Source organism: Hippocampus comes, unplaced genomic scaffold (assembly GCF_001891065.2).
Source record: "Hippocampus comes isolate QL1 unplaced genomic scaffold, H_comes_QL1_v1.1 scaffold163, whole genome shotgun sequence".
NCBI lineage: Eukaryota > Metazoa > Chordata > Actinopteri > Syngnathiformes > Syngnathidae > Hippocampus > Hippocampus comes.
The window spans coordinates 183,062-198,761 of NW_017804752.1; the positions used below are offsets into that span (position 1 = coordinate 183,062).

Genomic DNA, 15,700 nt, shown 5'->3' on the forward strand with positions numbered 1-15,700 from the left:
ATGGTTTCTGAGTCGATTCACATGTTGGGTAAACAAAGAAAGTGAATTTAGACAATTTATTGTGGCAGGTTTTTCCTTGCTTTATATTATTTATTCATGAAAAAAATACTGACTACTTAATTTTATACAAGTAATTATTTGGAGTACTTTTTACTTTTGCTCTTCTGCTTGAATACATTTTTTGCCCACTCCCATGGACCTCAGCTGGTAACCAGTCCAGGGTGGAAGCAACTTCTCTCGCCAAAAGTCATCTTGGGTTGGCTTCCTTGCCTTGTGCATTCCCAAACCATACATGCCTGTGATTATCTGGCGACCAGTCTATGGTCTACTGTATCCCCAAATGCAACTGGGACAGGCTCCAATTCGCCTGAACTGAGGACAAGCGCAATAGAACCTGGATGGATGAACGAAAGAAATGGTTCACATTTGGGCCGACTTTTCGGAGCCAACCATCGGCGTCCAAATCCATAAAGTAACAAAAACGAATGAGACACAGGGTGTATGGCTTCCAAATGTTTGTGACGGGCTTGACGACAACTCGCACGAAAGCGACGCCCTGCCCTGAGTGACAACGGCGAGTGCGAACGTCCATCTGCCGGGAAGTGCACTATTACGTAAGGCAGATAACTAACACCCCTGCCCTTTTCGGAAATGCATATTTGGTTCGGCCATTGCTGAACGTCGAACGCTGATTGGTCTGACGAACGACCGAGGCCACGCCCACGAGCCGTTGCTGAACTTTTGCTACTTCCTACCGCCGCAGCGGGAGTCATTTGCTTACTGTTGAAAAGGCAACAGGACGACGAGGATCTCGCGAGCAACGAAGCTTCGACGACCCATATGGCTACAACAGCCGCTGCTCTTTCTTTCAACGTGGGGCCCACTACTCTTTAAAAATTCCGCCGAAAAAGAGAAGACGATTTTCTAAAACCTTCTGGCCGTTATCTCACGTAAGTCGATTGCCTAGTCACTAGGCCCTAGTGTGTTGTAAGTTTCTGTGTGGCGTTAACATGGCGGGCTGCTCTTTCCGCCTCCATTGACCCAAACCTGACAGGCCTTTACAATGCGGTTTCCCGTCGACTCGAATGTCTTAACGTGTGGTTCAAATACCTAAAACGATAAGCGAGATAGTCTGACGTTACGGTGGAGTATTTCATATGTCATATAGGCATCTGGTGCTTTGCGCTGTGCTGGGCTATTTATAACGTGAGCCGACAACGTCAGCTTCTATGGCGGTGTGCTCATTGGCACCACATTTATCTGACCCCTTTTCGGCGACAAATTGTATATTTTTCTGCACTACCGCCTTTCGAGGAGATAGAAATGACCCCTCGTCGCGACATTTGCCGTTTTTGTAATGTCTCTACGTCTTTTCGGCTTTGGCGTCGCCATTGAATCACTGATCTCAGTTGTCAAGTTGTTTGGTGCGCATGCGCAGTTGGCGTTTCATCAAAGATGGCCATTCCAGTAGTTTTAAAAAGGGCAGCCTTGTTTCCGGGGCTGGGAAAAATTACGACAAAACCCGTTTTTAATAACTCGCCACAATGAGAAGAAACACAAGTTTGCCTCTTTTATTAACTTTCATAGTGATTCCACTGAGCTGGAAAAAGTCATGTTACATGTGAGTTTGCATTTTGTTTTTGTTCAACAGAGAACAATTTAAATTTCCCCTTAATGCTGCTGTTGGTCTTTGTTTAGTACTTTGTGACATGCTGCTGGGATGAATTACATCTCTTTTTATTCGGCTTCGGCTTTTCACCATCAGGGGCTTGGAACAGATCAGTGTTTTTAAAAAAATAAAAATAAAAATCCCCAGTTTGATCATAAAATGGACTAATCTATCCAAGCTATTTAAACAACTTGTTTATTAACTGCAGAATTGATTCCTGTTATTGGGCTCAGCACAAGAATAGCCCAAATTTGCATAGTATTGACACCCCTTGACATTTTGAGATAACTAAACCCTAAAAATTCAATATGTGGAAAATGGTGGCGACCCAACACCCCTAAAAAACTCAAATTGTTAAAGAATATTGGGGGGGAAATTGTGAGAAAAAAAAAATCCAACTGAATATGTGACAAAACCTTGGATTATTAACAATGCACAGAACATCCCTGGAGTAAATTAGATAGAACATAACAAATTGCTGCCACAATGTTGAATGTGAGTGTTTACATCTGCGTGCAGGGCTCCCCTGTCTCAACACAGGTGTATGAGCGCTATCCAGAGGGCCTAGGGGCAGCTCTTTACCGGGAGCACTTCGACTTCAACGCTGAGCCGCCTTGGGATCCTAGCTGATAGCGGGACAGGTCCGTCTCCCGACTTGTCCATGTGAGTCATGCCAACATGTTGTTTCTCCTGTTCATCAACCTCCCAACATTCATATAATGATGTCATTTTTTTTCTGCCCCCCACCCCTCAGTTTGTTGCATAACCGGCAGGACCCCCCATTTGGCTCAGTCGTGACCCCTTCGCTGCAGATTCTCTCTCACTCGTTCTTAATGATTTTTGGCTCGCTGGAATACGGGTAAGATGAAAGGACTCGCCGACCGACCCGCCGGCTACACCGTCGAGCTGCTGGGGGGTGGTGCCACCCTCGACGATGTCATCGACGAGCGCATCCGCGAACAGGCCCCGGTTGGTACACACACACTGAGAATTTTCTGTGCTTCTGCAAAGAGCAGTTTATTTACTTGATGACAGATTGGGAGAGGCAACACATTTGTGGGGGGTTATATTAAACCGTAATCCTGCTATTCTAAGATGTCAAAGAGGGAAGTTAAACCATACTGCAGGGTTGTTGTTTTTTTTGTTTTTTTTTTTTGAAAACCATACTGCAGGGTTGTTTTGGTTTTTTTGTTTTTTTACCAGAGTTGTAAAATTACATGGACAATTTTGACATTTTACAAGGAAAGTTGTCATTTGTACCAGAGTGAAGAGGAGAAAATTTTTTCGGAAAACGTGTATCATCTTCCCAGAATTAAGTTGTAATTTGCGCCTCTGTTGGTGCCGCTAAATCTTTTGCTTTTTTTGTGTTGATAGGTGGAGAAGAGCGCCTTCATCGTGGGTGACCTGGGCGCTCTGATCCGCCAGGACTCTCTCTGGAAGAGTGCCACACAGCGGCTGGAGCCGCACTTCAACCTGGCGCTGGAGCACGGCGTGCCGCCCGACAACATCATCCTGTCGGGCGTCTGCAAGCAGCTGGCGCTCATCAAGGCTGCCGCCAAGCACGAAGTCCACCATCTCGTCTGCGAGAATGAGGCCGAGCTGGCCAAGATTGCGCGCCTCCATCCACGTGCCAAGTCAGTCGAAAGAACAATAGCTTAATAGCATAGTTGCTCAAGAGGTGGAACAAGAAAATAAGGTGGAATGTTCTGACTAATAGTTCATGTTACATGACCTTGCAGATTGTTGCTGCAGCTGAGCACAGAGGCTCATGCGGCTGAGACCAGCATGGCCTTCGGCGCGACCCTGAAGAGCTGCCGTCACTTGCTGGAGGCGGCCAAGGTGCTCGGCATGCAGGTGGTGGGCGTGGCCTTAAACATGCCGACCTCCTGCCTGGAGCTGCAGCGGGCCTATGGCCACGCGCTGGCAGACGCCCGCTGCGTCTTCGACATGGGGGTGAGTGCCCAGGGTTTTATGCAGATTTTATGGGAAATGGCAAAATTCTATACACAGCATTTCATACTGAATTTTTTTTTTTAATTTGGGGGGTGGAGGGGGGAGTTATTTGTAATACATTTTGGAATAAGTACAAATGTGGACATCCATCAAGTTCATCCAGCACTGTGTAAACTTTCATAAGAGAACAACCGTAAGATGTGAAGCAAAGTGAATTATTTCCACACTCCCGCTCAGGTGGTCCCCACTCACGGGCCTTTTGGAAGCTCACATCTCTGCTTGTTGTTCATTGTAGGCGGACCTGGGCTTCAACATGAACATCCTGGACATTGGCGGTGGATTCACCGGGTCGGAGTTCCAACTTAAACAGGTCAACACCTTAAATGACATCTTGATGAGGTCAGACTTTGACCTGCTGATTAGTGTCAGCAAGGACACAGATAAGACTTGTTTACTTCTTGAAGGTTTTGTCTCGCTAGCTGTGGCAGTCCCTGAAATCAGGTCGACTGGGCGACATGAACATTTTGGTTTTAGACACGCAAAGTCTGCCATTTTGGAACGCAGCGGCCATTTTAGCTTGTCTTTTTGCCATTTTCAGGCTTCCAAAACTGACTTTTCCAAGAGCCTGTGTTACCAATGTCACACCTAACTGTCTATTTGCGGCACTCTTTATTTTCTATAAATCTCTGTCAGTGTTTACATTTTCAAACGATCACTTTTTCTACAAAATTTTACAAAGCACCAATGTCCTATCGCAGGATCTATTTTCAGAACAAGCCTATAGGCTACTCGTGGGATCCTTGGGTGCTCAAGGTTTCAGATTGCTTCTATATTTGAACCACATAGGCTGGACAGATGGATGATGCTAAAGTGCAAAGAATGAGTTTTGGGTTGGGATGTCCATCCTGAGTAGACCCACCAAAAAGTCTCACCAAGCCATGTCTGATAAGACGGGAGAAATGTGACATTTTGTTTTGAAGTGGCCATTATGGTGTCAGTTTTGTCATCGAAGGGACTTTGTCTGAGATTTGCCCGAACGCTACAAAAATCAGAACCCGGCATGTTCGCAAAACAGATGGGTGACGAAACATGGCATCAAAGTTAATGTTAGGTCTACATCGTTGTGTACACAGGTGGAATCTGTCCTCAGCCCGCTGTTGGAAGCCTACTTCCCGCCGCTGTCTGGTGTGCGCGTGCTGGCCCAGCCGGGCTCGTTCTATGTGGCGTCGGCCTTCACCCTGGCCGTCAACGTGATTGCCAAGGAGGTGGTGACCCGCTGCTGGGATGGCTTAGTTCCAGGTGGGTCCAATTAATCACATGGCTGTAAAGTACCTACGCGTGGCTGTTGAGTAATCGTAGTACATGGTCAGAGCTCAAACGCCACTGCGGTGTCCTGTTGTGTTGTTATTGTTGTTGTTCCACATTTCAAACCTCGTGCGTGTCGTCAGGTGACAACAGCGAGGACGCGGAGTTCCTGTACTACATGAGCGAGGGCGTTTATGGCCCGTTTGGTGTCAAGCTCCTAGGGAACGCCATCGCCGCCCCGTCAGTGCACAAGGTTTGAAGGCCGCCCACCTGACCGATTGAATGAATGCACCTGAAAGCGGGTCGGGGTTTAGGAGCGGATCTTCAGATTAACAATGTGTACTGACATGTTTTGTACACGCACGTCCTACTTTACTGACCTTCTTGTTCGACGGCATTTACAACAGTACACAGATCAAAACTAGTTCCCGTTACGTTGTGCAAGGTTTTCTGAAGATAACGCACATCTGAAGCTCAAAACTTAGGAAAGCAAATTGCCATCATAGTGATGTCTTTCCATCTGTAGTTCCATTAATTATCACTTCCTAATACTAAACTGTGACGCAGGCTTGATAAACATCTTTTTTTCTCTCACTTGGGGAGCATTTGACAAATTTCTAATAGGGTCATGACGGAGAAAAAATGAGTGTGCTTTTGCAAGAAGTGGTTCAAAATTATTCCCAAGTTTCAAAATTATACTAATTATTATTATAGTTACACTATTGAGCCCATTCCTAATGGTCATGTTTATGGAACAAGTCTTTTAAATAAAGAAGCATTGAATCTGAAAACACTTCGCCTGAGTTGAATTAAATTAATTCAAAATATACAGAAAATATAATCATTTTCCATATAATTAATTAAAAAAAGGAGGTTGGTGTTGATTCGTCTTGGAGATTTTAAAGACTAGCCACAAAATTGACGACTGTTTTGGACATTTAAAAAAATAGTTACAGATAAAGTGAAAGCCTGCATACTTGCACTTTCTTACTCACGGGTTCACCAATTAGCTGATTTAAGATTTAAAAACGTTATATTTTTGAATATTGTATTTTGGGGGGGTGAAGGGCAACCCTATTTTCTGGGGAAAACATTTCATATTTATCAGCAGTTATTCTCAAGTATTGAAGAATTGTTGGGGGTTTAGAACCAAATTTGTTTTTCGATTACCACATATGCAAATTTCACTATTGCCGGTCTGGTCGCGTTCCCTCACAAAAAGCATGACTCACTGCTTTGCATGCAGCACGCGCCGTGCGCCGACGCAGCAGTGTACCCCTGCAGCCTGTGGGGTCCCACGCTGGATCAGTTGGACTTTGTGGTGGAGCGCTGCCTCCTGCCCGAACTCAACGTGGGCGACTGGCTGCTCTTCGCCAACATGGGTGCCTGTGGCCTGGATGACCTTGCCGGGGCCACGTGCACCTCACCACAGCTGCCCGTCTACTACGCCGCCACCTCCTCGGACTGGTAGGTGTTCTTCAGACAGGATTCGGATTGTCATCAAACAAGAAAAATCATAATTACTTGAAGAAAAAAAAGATCTATTTTTAATAATCGAATCAAATGCCCCAAAAATGTGACTTAAATTGATTTTAAAACATGTGATATCAAGCCCAAAAAATTCTAATTAAAGCAAGCCTTTAAAAAAAAAAGTGAACCTTGTTTGTGGCCACATTTACCGTGACCGCCGTCGACAGTGCGTTGTTGAGATTTTTTGACAGATCACAAGCACAATAGGACGAGATGTCATGCATTTTGAACATCTGACAGACCAATTTCGTCCAGTCTCGTCAACGAAACTCATACGTCACGTCATGTTTTAGTCATCAAAGAGGCATGTTTAGCTTGTCATCATCTCACTGGTGTGTGTGTCTCTCTTTTACACACACACATATATATATATCATCTCACTCACTCAATCATTCTTGATTGTGAAGGCGCAGAATCCACTGACGACTGGTTGTGGTCCGCAGGTACGAAATGCAGGAAGCGGGCGTGGCGCTGGACAGTGCGATCAAGACCTTCTTCGTGTAGTAGCCCTAAAATTTCCCCTCGCCAACCTCAAGCGTCTCGCTGTGGTCAACATTCCAGACAGCGTGTTAGTATGAAATAATCTCCCCCCCCCCTTTTTTTTTTTGCCCTGCCATATCAAATCAATCCTGCCCAAGTGATGTTTATGCAACAAAATGGATGACTCTGAAGATGGGGGAACCCTCCCCCTTCCCCCAAAATCACCACGCTAACCCAGCAGTGTGGGGGGGTGGCCCTCATCATTACCTTTTACAAAATTCCTTATGCTCCCTATCGTCGTTTGTGTGAAAACTTTTGAGGAATGTTGTGGTACCTCAGACCCCAGCATAACTAAAATTAAGTTGTTCTCTTTTTTTTTTTTGTATTTATTTGATGAAGTTGTGGCTGCGGCCATGGCTTTTTCCTAATAAGATGTTCATGTTTGTTTTGGTTTTTGTGTTTGTATCCCCCCACTCCCAAACAGCTTCCTGTGTGCTGTCATGTGACTGTCATTTGTCATCTGAAAATGGTCACCAAGTCATCTACTGGCTCATTTTGTACAGCTTACCTTCGTATTCAAGGCAACCTGACCCTTTGGGAAAGTGTTGCAACAAAAAACACAATGTATTCATAAAGAATTTGTTGTCTACAAGCACTAATGGACCATACCCTGTTTGTTTTTGACTGTAAATTGTATTTGTTGAAGTAATGTAAGTGATTAATTTAATACATTTCTGACTGAAATCATTAATCCTGGGTGAGCGTGATTGATTTGCAGTTTGGATTTCCTTACACAATAAATGCCCAACTTGTTAATTTGTTCATTATGTAACACACTGGTATGTACCTGTACAAGCTCTTAGATCAAAAATAGAATGCTAAAATATTGTATTAGTTTTCAAATTAACTGTCCACAAGCCTTCATTATAAAAACACGTTAAACAAAGACTAAATTGCTTATGTGCATCGTTTGTCCCTTGGCGTTCAATATATTGCCATAAAACTAATTTTGTTGAATTTGCCTAGGTTTATGGGAATATGAAAGTTACCATTTGTGCTTAAGCAAAATTATTGTTGTAAGTGGGTTTGCTATTGTTTTTTTTGTAATATAATCACGGTAAAAGTTCTTATATTGGAAGACGTGAGCTTTGTGAGGTTACGTTGAAAGATTTTGCTATGCCTAATCCGTGAACATTGTAAATTGTAAGTGTTGAGTTTATCTATGTGCAAACGTTTACATTTTGTTTAAAAAAAAAAAGTTTATTTTACAGAACAGGATGTTGCAATAGAAATTCCGGTCAAACGATGATGTTGGAAATGAGTTATGTATAACCTACAAAGTTGTGAGGTTTGTGTCAATGTGCGAGTTGATTTTTGTTGAAAAATGTTTTGAGGTTTTTGTCACAAAGACATTGCCGGGTTGTGTAAAAAACGTAATTTTTGAAAGTGCTGTGATTTACCGTAATGTTAATATGCAATATTTCTAAAAATATTTTTTATATATGAAAACATCTTTAAAATTTTCATCGATAATAGCTTTCCCCAATTTTTGGCTGAGCTAGTTTAATCAGGCTTTTCCCTACTTTGCTCTAATTTGCGAAATGGGGGGCCTTGTTTGGGATTGGCTATTGAAAGTGGCATGATATGACGTCACCCCAAAAAGGGCACCGCCCATTTAGCTCACTTTCCCGACCTCCCATTGGCCGAGCTCAGCTGTGTACCACGTGATCACGCTAGACAGCCCCCGTAGCCACGCCCCCTAGATCGAGCTAACATTTCAACTCACAAAACCAATTAGGAAATCCCAAAAAGTCTAAAAGTTTATTAAAAAATTGTTAACTCGAACTCTTGGAAATTCAGTAGTTACTCATTAGCAGGCTAGTAAAAAGTTACTTAGCCAAAAAGCTAGGAGGTCGCCCATTGGTCAGTTTGTGTGGTATGCAAATAACACAGCCGTACGTCACATCCTGAACTTCAGCGCCATTTTTTCCGTCACGGCAAAGAAAGGGGACAAAAAGCCCTGCAAAAAATTGCCAATGTCCTTGTCCTCGGTTCACTAACGAGTAACGACGTGTTTTAAAAGCCCCTAAGCGGCCGCACAGACGCACGGGATGCGCTTCCGCTGAGTGCGACGGCGGAGGAAGACGGAGAGAACTCTGCGGGCGGGCGAGTGTTGTCGCTGGGGGACGAGTGGAGGAAGTGGGGTGAACGCAGTGCGAGCATAGCCGAACCCTACCTCGGAGCCCGGAGCAGGTAGGCGTTCGCCGGCGGGGTTTCTGTCGTCAGGGGGCGGGGAGGAGGCTCCTCTGACCCGGCGTGATGCTGTCACCGCGGCGCCCAATCAGTCGGGCGCGCACGCTTGCCTTGTTTACACTTATTGGTGCCCAGTCTCCACTCGTTCCACGCATTTCAAGTTAATTCATATTTCATGTCACTTGACTTGGCACAATTCGATTATCTTAATAGTATTCCGTTTAAATTTTAAATAATAAATTATTATTCATTCGACAGTGATCGAAATTATATTCATTAATTGAGGATGATGGCTGCTGGAAGATTCGAGCACTGAGCAAGCGTCGTCCGTCCAGTCAGATGGCCGAGATGTCATTAGCTACGCCGCTCATATACACTAGGGGGCAATCATGCCACAAGTCATTTTGGAATGCTTTCACAAAACAAGAAAAAACCTGCACAAATTAAACAAGCAAGTACCCAGTTACCTTAATTCACTTTTGGGGGATTACCAGGACTTAAATATTTATTGTTGTTTTTTGTTTTGGGGGGAAGCATTTTTTATTTGTATGTATGTATGTATGCATGTATGTATGTATGTATGTATTTATTTGGGGGTGGGGGGGGGCAATTAAAAATGACTGATGCATATGGTTTTAAGCAAACGATTTGCAAACCTGGCATACTATAGGATTGTGTGGAAGTCTTATTTTTTTTCTGTTCTTACTTTTTTGTAAAATATTCACAATTTCCTTTGTTTATTTAACACTTAAACCTTTTTATTTCAGTATGATTTTATTGTTTTAAATTTGGATTTAATTTCAAATTTAAGTCAAACGTCATGAGGTCATGTGAGTGTCTTGCCTCTTGCACAGACAAATTCACTCTCCAATTCCCAATCCGTTTCATCAATCCTTTATCAAGCTAACATGAGCCTCAACTAGGATAACAAGATTCCATACTTTCCTCCAATAACTGAGCTCTGACTCGTTCTCATGGTCTAAAAGCAGTCAAAAAGGGGACGTCGATGGTCAAGGATGAAACACGAACATAAATATATATGTCATGCTACAAGTTAGCGTGACAATGCTTTTTTTCATTGGTCCAAGAAATGTGCGCCAAAGGAATGGCATTAACCATGTAATTTTCTCTGAAGGACGTGAACAACAATGTATCAGCTCCCGGTGAACAACTTGGAGAAGGTCCGCAAGGCGCGCAAGGCGGTGAAGAACGTGTTGAGTGAAATCGGCCTGGAGGACTGCCAGAAATTTCTTGAGGTACTCATTTATAGCTCAACTTAAAATAATAATGACGTTCACTCTTCGTGGTTCATCTGGTTTAGGAGCTGGATGGTAAAAAGATTGAGGAAGACTCAGAGGAAGAGGATCCTTTGCTGGGGACTGAGTGGACCGACTTCACTGACGGATACAACGGACGACTACGTAAGAAGGTGACTTTAGCTAACGACGAAAGCTAGAGATTGGCTAATGAAGCTTCTTGAAGCTCTTGAGGTCTTTACCATATTAATTGGGAAAAAGTCCAAGTCTCAGAGCCTCACTGGCTTTGTCGCACAGATTTTAACGTTAGGGTTCCCCCACAGCTAACCGCCTTGTCCCTGTGTCTCCACAGTGGCCTTACCGCTCTCGCACCATGTGCTGCATCATGTGCAAGTACTCGTCCAAGAACATCTACCACTACCGCAATCATGTGGCGCGCTGCCACGAGTACCTACAGCGCCTGTGCTCGCTCACCTCCTGCCAACGGTGTATTTTCGTGGCCCACCCGCGCGCCGTCAAGAAGCACATCCTACTCTTCCACAGCGGGCGTGCAACCGATTCGGCGGTGCCGGTGGCACCGTCTAGCGTGGCGACCACTACGACGACGACGACGACGGCAGTGGCGGGTGGCGCAATTCACCGAGCCATTGAGCGCTACAAGTGCAGGAAGTGCTCCTACCCGTCACAGTCTGTCTTCGCCATCAAGAAGCATATCATCCTCAAGCACATGGAGGGTGTGGCTGAACAATACATTGGGTACCGGCATCCGATAGCGGGTTCCAACGCCAAGCTTTACTGCTGTAAAGCGTGCACCGTCAACACAGGCAACCTGGACCAGATGCTGCACCACTTGCTGGTGGACCCCAAGCACTACAGCATCAGCACGCAGGTAGGGTTGCAATAGTCTGGGAATTTTCAAACTTGGACAGTCCGAGAAACTATTGGAAATGAACAGGAATGAATCCAGTAATTTATAACCTTGAAAGTTGTTTTTTCCAGAGGAAACTTAATTTTTACCTCATACAGTTGTTAATTGGCTTGAGGCAGTGACACAGTATGTTAATTGAACAGTGTTCAATCTTATGTTATTTATTACTTTAACAAGAGCTGTTTCTCTCTCTACTGTGATGAGGTCAGAAACCTGATTAGAATTTATCAAGTCAGTTTGAGTTAAAGAGTTTGCTGATTTTATTAAAATCACTTTCTCAACAATCCTGGTTAACCCTTTCATGCAGCCTGTAACCTAATAACATGATAAGCTGTCCACTGTTGTAACCGCTGTCCCTGAAGGGGTTAAGCCTAAACCTAAGACAGTGGTTAGTAGTACTAACCACTGTCCCTGAAAGCTGTCCACTGGACTAACCACTGTCCCTGAAAGGCTTAACCACTTCAGGGACAGCGGTTACAACAGTGGACAGTTTATCATGTTATTAGGTTATAGGGTGCATGAAAGGGCTATTGGGGGGAAATATATTTCATGTTCACCCTTTTGCAACCCTACTCACAGGTGCAGGCGATGATCTATGACAACAAGGCGGGTCCCGCTGCTGTCCCCCGGGCCATCTCCACAGCTAACGGCAACGGTCTCTATGTCACGTTACCCAACCTGGCGCCCAAGCCGATGAACAGCAAGCCCTTTGTGGTGCCCAGCAACGGGCAGCCCGGCAGCGGCACTGTGGTGGCCTTACAGCAGCTCCAAGGGGCGTCCAACAGTGCCACCCTGATCTGCGCTCCTGGGAGCAACCAGGCTTTCCTGCCCCCACAGGCGTCGGCATTGGTGCAACTGGCGAGCGCCGAGGCGAAGGGTTTACTCCAGCCCGGTGCCACCATCTCCCTCCGGGGATCCTCGGTTGTGCAATATCCTAGCGTGAAGCCGCCGACCCCGGCGGTAGTGGCCTCGCCTCAAGCGCAACAGGTCCTGGTCCCGGCACCTAAACCTGCTGTCGCGCAGGTGCCACCGGCCAACCAGGTGACTCTCCAAGGCACTATGCTAACCTCCCAGTCGCTGCTGAGCCACCTCATCCCCACCGGCAACCGCGTCAACGGCATGCCCACGTACACCTTCGCGCCGCTCCAGGTGGCGGTGCCCGTCACGCAGAGTTCCACCAAGCCCACTGAACAGACCAGCAACCAGGCCAAGAAGTGGATCACCTGCCCTCTCTGTAACGAACTCTTCCCTAGCAACGTCTTCGACATGCACATTGAGGTCGCCCACCAGACCAAGTTGGCCACGGCCCGCACGGAGAGCCTGGCGAGCCGAGCGGCATTCCTCAAGAAGATGCCCGACAAGACCATCAAGTGTCTGACGTGCAAGGTGCTGCTGTCCGAAAGGAGCGTCCTGCAGCACCTGCTCCACGGCCTCAGCTGTCTCTACTGCTCCACCTTATTCTTCTCAGTCAAGCAGCTGGCCGAGCACGTCAAGAAACACAACCCCACCGGCAAGCTTTACTGCGACTTCCTTCGCCAGAACTACAAGATCTACACTAAGAGCAACGCCGGCCTCCTGATACCATACTTTGACGTCACCACCGAGGCGCCGCAGGAAATCCTCGGGGAGTGCGAAGTCAACCTGGCTCTGGTCACCAGCTCTCTGGAGCTCATCTACGTCAAGCTGCTGCCGAGCAGTCGGTCCGAAGTCTGCACGGCGCCCGTCAAAGTCAATGCCTCCTGCTGCCCCTTCTGCAATGAGAAGTTCCAGGCGGAGTCCAAATACCTGCAGCACCTGAAGCAGAAACATTTGGTGGCTCCCACCATCCACGCCATCCTCAAAACCGATGCCTTCAAATGTATCTACTGCAACGGGGTCTACACGGGCAAGGTGACCCAGCAGGCCGTCATGCTGCACATCCAAAGATGCCGCTGTTCCCCGAAGCCACCGCAGGTTCCCAAAATCACAGCCCCGCCGCCTCAACTGGTGACCAAAGCCCCTCAGGCGCCTCGCCAGCCCTCGGGCCTCTACTTCCTCCAGGTGCCCCAAACCGTGACGGTGAAACCGCTGCAACCGAAGCCACCGCCGCAGAACAAAGATCAGCTCGAATCCACCAAGAGGCTGGAGGCCGCCTTGAAGCAGGTCATCGAGATCAACAAGCGGGAGCGCGAACAGAGAGCGTCCGTGCGCCGGAAGGAACCGCCGGAACCCGAAATGGAAGCGGACCCCAAAGTCAAGCTGGCGCTGGAGCCGCTGCCGCAGGACCGCCGCGGGTACGAGGAGCGGCGTGACTTCATCGCCCGCTACTTCAACCTCCGGCCGTACCTTAACCGCATCGAGACAGAAGAGCTGTGCCGCCGCCTGTCGCTCAGCAAGTCGGAGCTGGTGGCGCTCTTCAGCAAGAAGCGCATCCGCTGCATGAAGAGCTTCAGCGGAAGCACGGCCACCGTGCTCTTGGGCTTCGACATGGCCCGACTGGCGCGGCTGCAGCACCCGCTCGACATTCCCGAGCAGAGGGTCGTCGAGACAAGGGAGATTCAGTTAGACGAGCTGCCGGAGTTAACGGAGGACGCCACGACGCAGCCGGCCGATGCCGCCGAGGCGGCACTTGAACCGGAACCGATGGATGAAAGCGGGATTGACAAAACAGCTGCTGAGGTGCCTATGGAGCAAAATAATTGACATGAGAAGGATACTTTGAAAGCCCCAGACATGACATAGGATTTGTTCAAAATTTCCAAACTCTCCCATGAGTAGCAAAAAAATCCAGGAGTAACCTAACAGTGTACACTGTGTAATGGTTGATGGTTTGCCTATACAAGTCCTTCTCAAAAAATGTGCATTTTGTAATAAAGTTCATTATTTTCTGTAAAGTATTATGGAAAATAATGAACTTTATCACAATATGCACATTTTTTGAAAAGGACCCGTGGATGTCACAAAATAGTCGCAAAGCATTACTTTTAAATTGCACGGGACCTTGCCGCAATCTTGTGGCATATTGGTGCACATCATTCACAGCACAAAGACGGAAAAGGCAAGTTTTTCAACCAAAAACGGAGGACAGGTTACAGAATATTCTAGTAGTCTTTCTAATTTATGTTCATATTTCCCTACTTTGTAGCCACAAATGAGCACTTTGTGCGCACATTATATCTTCTAGGGGCCACCAAATAATTTGGTGGCCCCTAGAATAATTAATCTCGGGTCCAGTGAACTTCCCCCTCCGAACCTTAAATTGTGAAAATTTATAAGCAAATTATGCCCCCGCCCCCCCAAAAAAAAAACACTGTTCTGTCAATACCTATAAGTAGTAGCAAAGCCCTATTTCAGTTTAAATGGAGCTACTCACATAAACTGATGGCATACGATTATTTTTTTTATGGGAGCAGAAAAACTGTTTTTCAGCAACTGATGGGTAGGTTTAAAAAAAAAATCCCACTAAAATTCGGGGTTCACTGTAATTTTAATTGTAACAGGGTAACGGCGACATTACGCCGTCGCGTGGTTGTAGTACTTTTCTTGTCCACTAGATGTTGCCATTTCTTCCCATGGTGAGGTGACTGAAAAGCACGTCTTGACCTATCCAGCCCCTCCACCCGTTCTGCTTTCCACGCCCACTTTTTGTTACATAAATGTACAGAATTTTATTTTTCGCTTATATGCTAACACACAACTGAGTTAATCCCCCCCCACCCGCTCCCGCTTTTGAGTTGTTGCAATTTATTTTTCCACGGGCTTCCGGACCTAATTTCCCTTCTGTATATTTAATATTTTTTTTAAAAGGTGTTGAAAGTGTGTAATAGTGTACAGGTGACTACTTCATAAAAATAAACTCACGTTTAGTTTGGGTTGCCACGTACTTGCGCATTTACACACTACAGTGTATCACGGTATGCTTATCTTCTGTTCTCTCCTCCTGACAGCATTTTTTTAAAAATTTGACTGTATTTGGTGGGCGGGGGGGCATTTCCCAGAGTAAAACCTCAACCCCTCCTTCTCTTCTCTCCTCAGTCTTTCCACAACGGTGTTGTTCCAAAATAAAAGTGCTTTCATATCCTGTTTGGTTATACTGTATTTATCACATGTGTGAAACTCGAGGTCTCTCGGGCCACTAACCTGTATGTTTTATGTGTTTCCCTCCTTGCACACACCTGCCTCAAATAATCAGCTTCTCAGGAAACACTTCAGGAGCCTGATAACGACCCTGATCAATTGAATCGGGTGTGTTGGAGGAGGGAAACATCAAAAACATGCAGGATAGTGGCCTTTGAGCATCGGAGTTTGACACCTGTGCTCTATAGCTTTAGTTGTACTACTGTTTTA

At 46.1% G+C, this 15,700-nt stretch overlaps 2 protein-coding genes across 3 annotated transcripts; both read left to right on the top strand.

Moving 5' to 3' along the window:
* The first annotated feature begins 736 nt into the window (after nucleotides 1-736).
* LOC109518898 (antizyme inhibitor 1-like) lies at nucleotides 737-7,555 on the top strand. Its single transcript, XM_019875088.1, has 10 exons — nucleotides 737-950; nucleotides 2,189-2,332; nucleotides 2,424-2,638; nucleotides 3,044-3,303; nucleotides 3,409-3,622; nucleotides 3,918-3,992; nucleotides 4,756-4,921; nucleotides 5,071-5,180; nucleotides 6,174-6,394; nucleotides 6,901-7,555. Exons 3-10 carry the CDS (start codon nucleotides 2,534-2,536, stop codon nucleotides 6,959-6,961), a joined length of 1,212 nt encoding a protein of 403 aa, XP_019730647.1. The 5' UTR covers nucleotides 737-950; nucleotides 2,189-2,332; nucleotides 2,424-2,533; the 3' UTR covers nucleotides 6,962-7,555.
* Nucleotides 7,556-8,857: 1,302 nt separating this feature from the next.
* On the top strand, nucleotides 8,858-14,139 carry LOC109518781 (ADNP homeobox protein 2). Of its 2 annotated transcripts, none has more exons than XM_019874958.1 (5): nucleotides 8,858-9,190; nucleotides 10,323-10,446; nucleotides 10,512-10,619; nucleotides 10,799-11,335; nucleotides 11,954-14,139. In XM_019874958.1, the coding sequence occupies exons 2-5, from the start codon at nucleotides 10,339-10,341 to the stop codon at nucleotides 14,054-14,056; spliced, it is 2,856 nt and encodes a 951-aa protein (XP_019730517.1). In that variant the 5' UTR covers nucleotides 8,858-9,190; nucleotides 10,323-10,338; the 3' UTR covers nucleotides 14,057-14,139. The 2 variants fall into 2 exon arrangements, with proteins under 2 accessions (XP_019730517.1, XP_019730442.1); XM_019874883.1 differs by having other exon boundaries at nucleotides 8,859-9,190; nucleotides 10,326-10,446.
* Nucleotides 14,140-15,700: the final 1,561 nt, after the last annotated feature.

Coding starts and splice junctions, on each gene's coding strand:
- LOC109518781 (XM_019874958.1), top strand. CDS start 10,339: ATGTATCAGCTCCCGGTGAACAACTTGGAGAAGGTCCGCAAGGCGCGC. Junction 10,447..10,511: donor ACTGCCAGAAATTTCTTGAG/GTACTCATTTAT, acceptor CATCTGGTTTAG/GAGCTGGATGGTAAAAAGAT. Junction 11,336..11,953: donor ACTACAGCATCAGCACGCAG/GTAGGGTTGCAA, acceptor CCCTACTCACAG/GTGCAGGCGATGATCTATGA.
- LOC109518898 (XM_019875088.1), top strand. CDS start 2,534: ATGAAAGGACTCGCCGACCGACCCGCCGGCTACACCGTCGAGCTGCTG. Junction 3,623..3,917: donor GCTGCGTCTTCGACATGGGG/GTGAGTGCCCAG, acceptor TGTTCATTGTAG/GCGGACCTGGGCTTCAACAT. Junction 3,993..4,755: donor CGGAGTTCCAACTTAAACAG/GTCAACACCTTA, acceptor TTGTGTACACAG/GTGGAATCTGTCCTCAGCCC.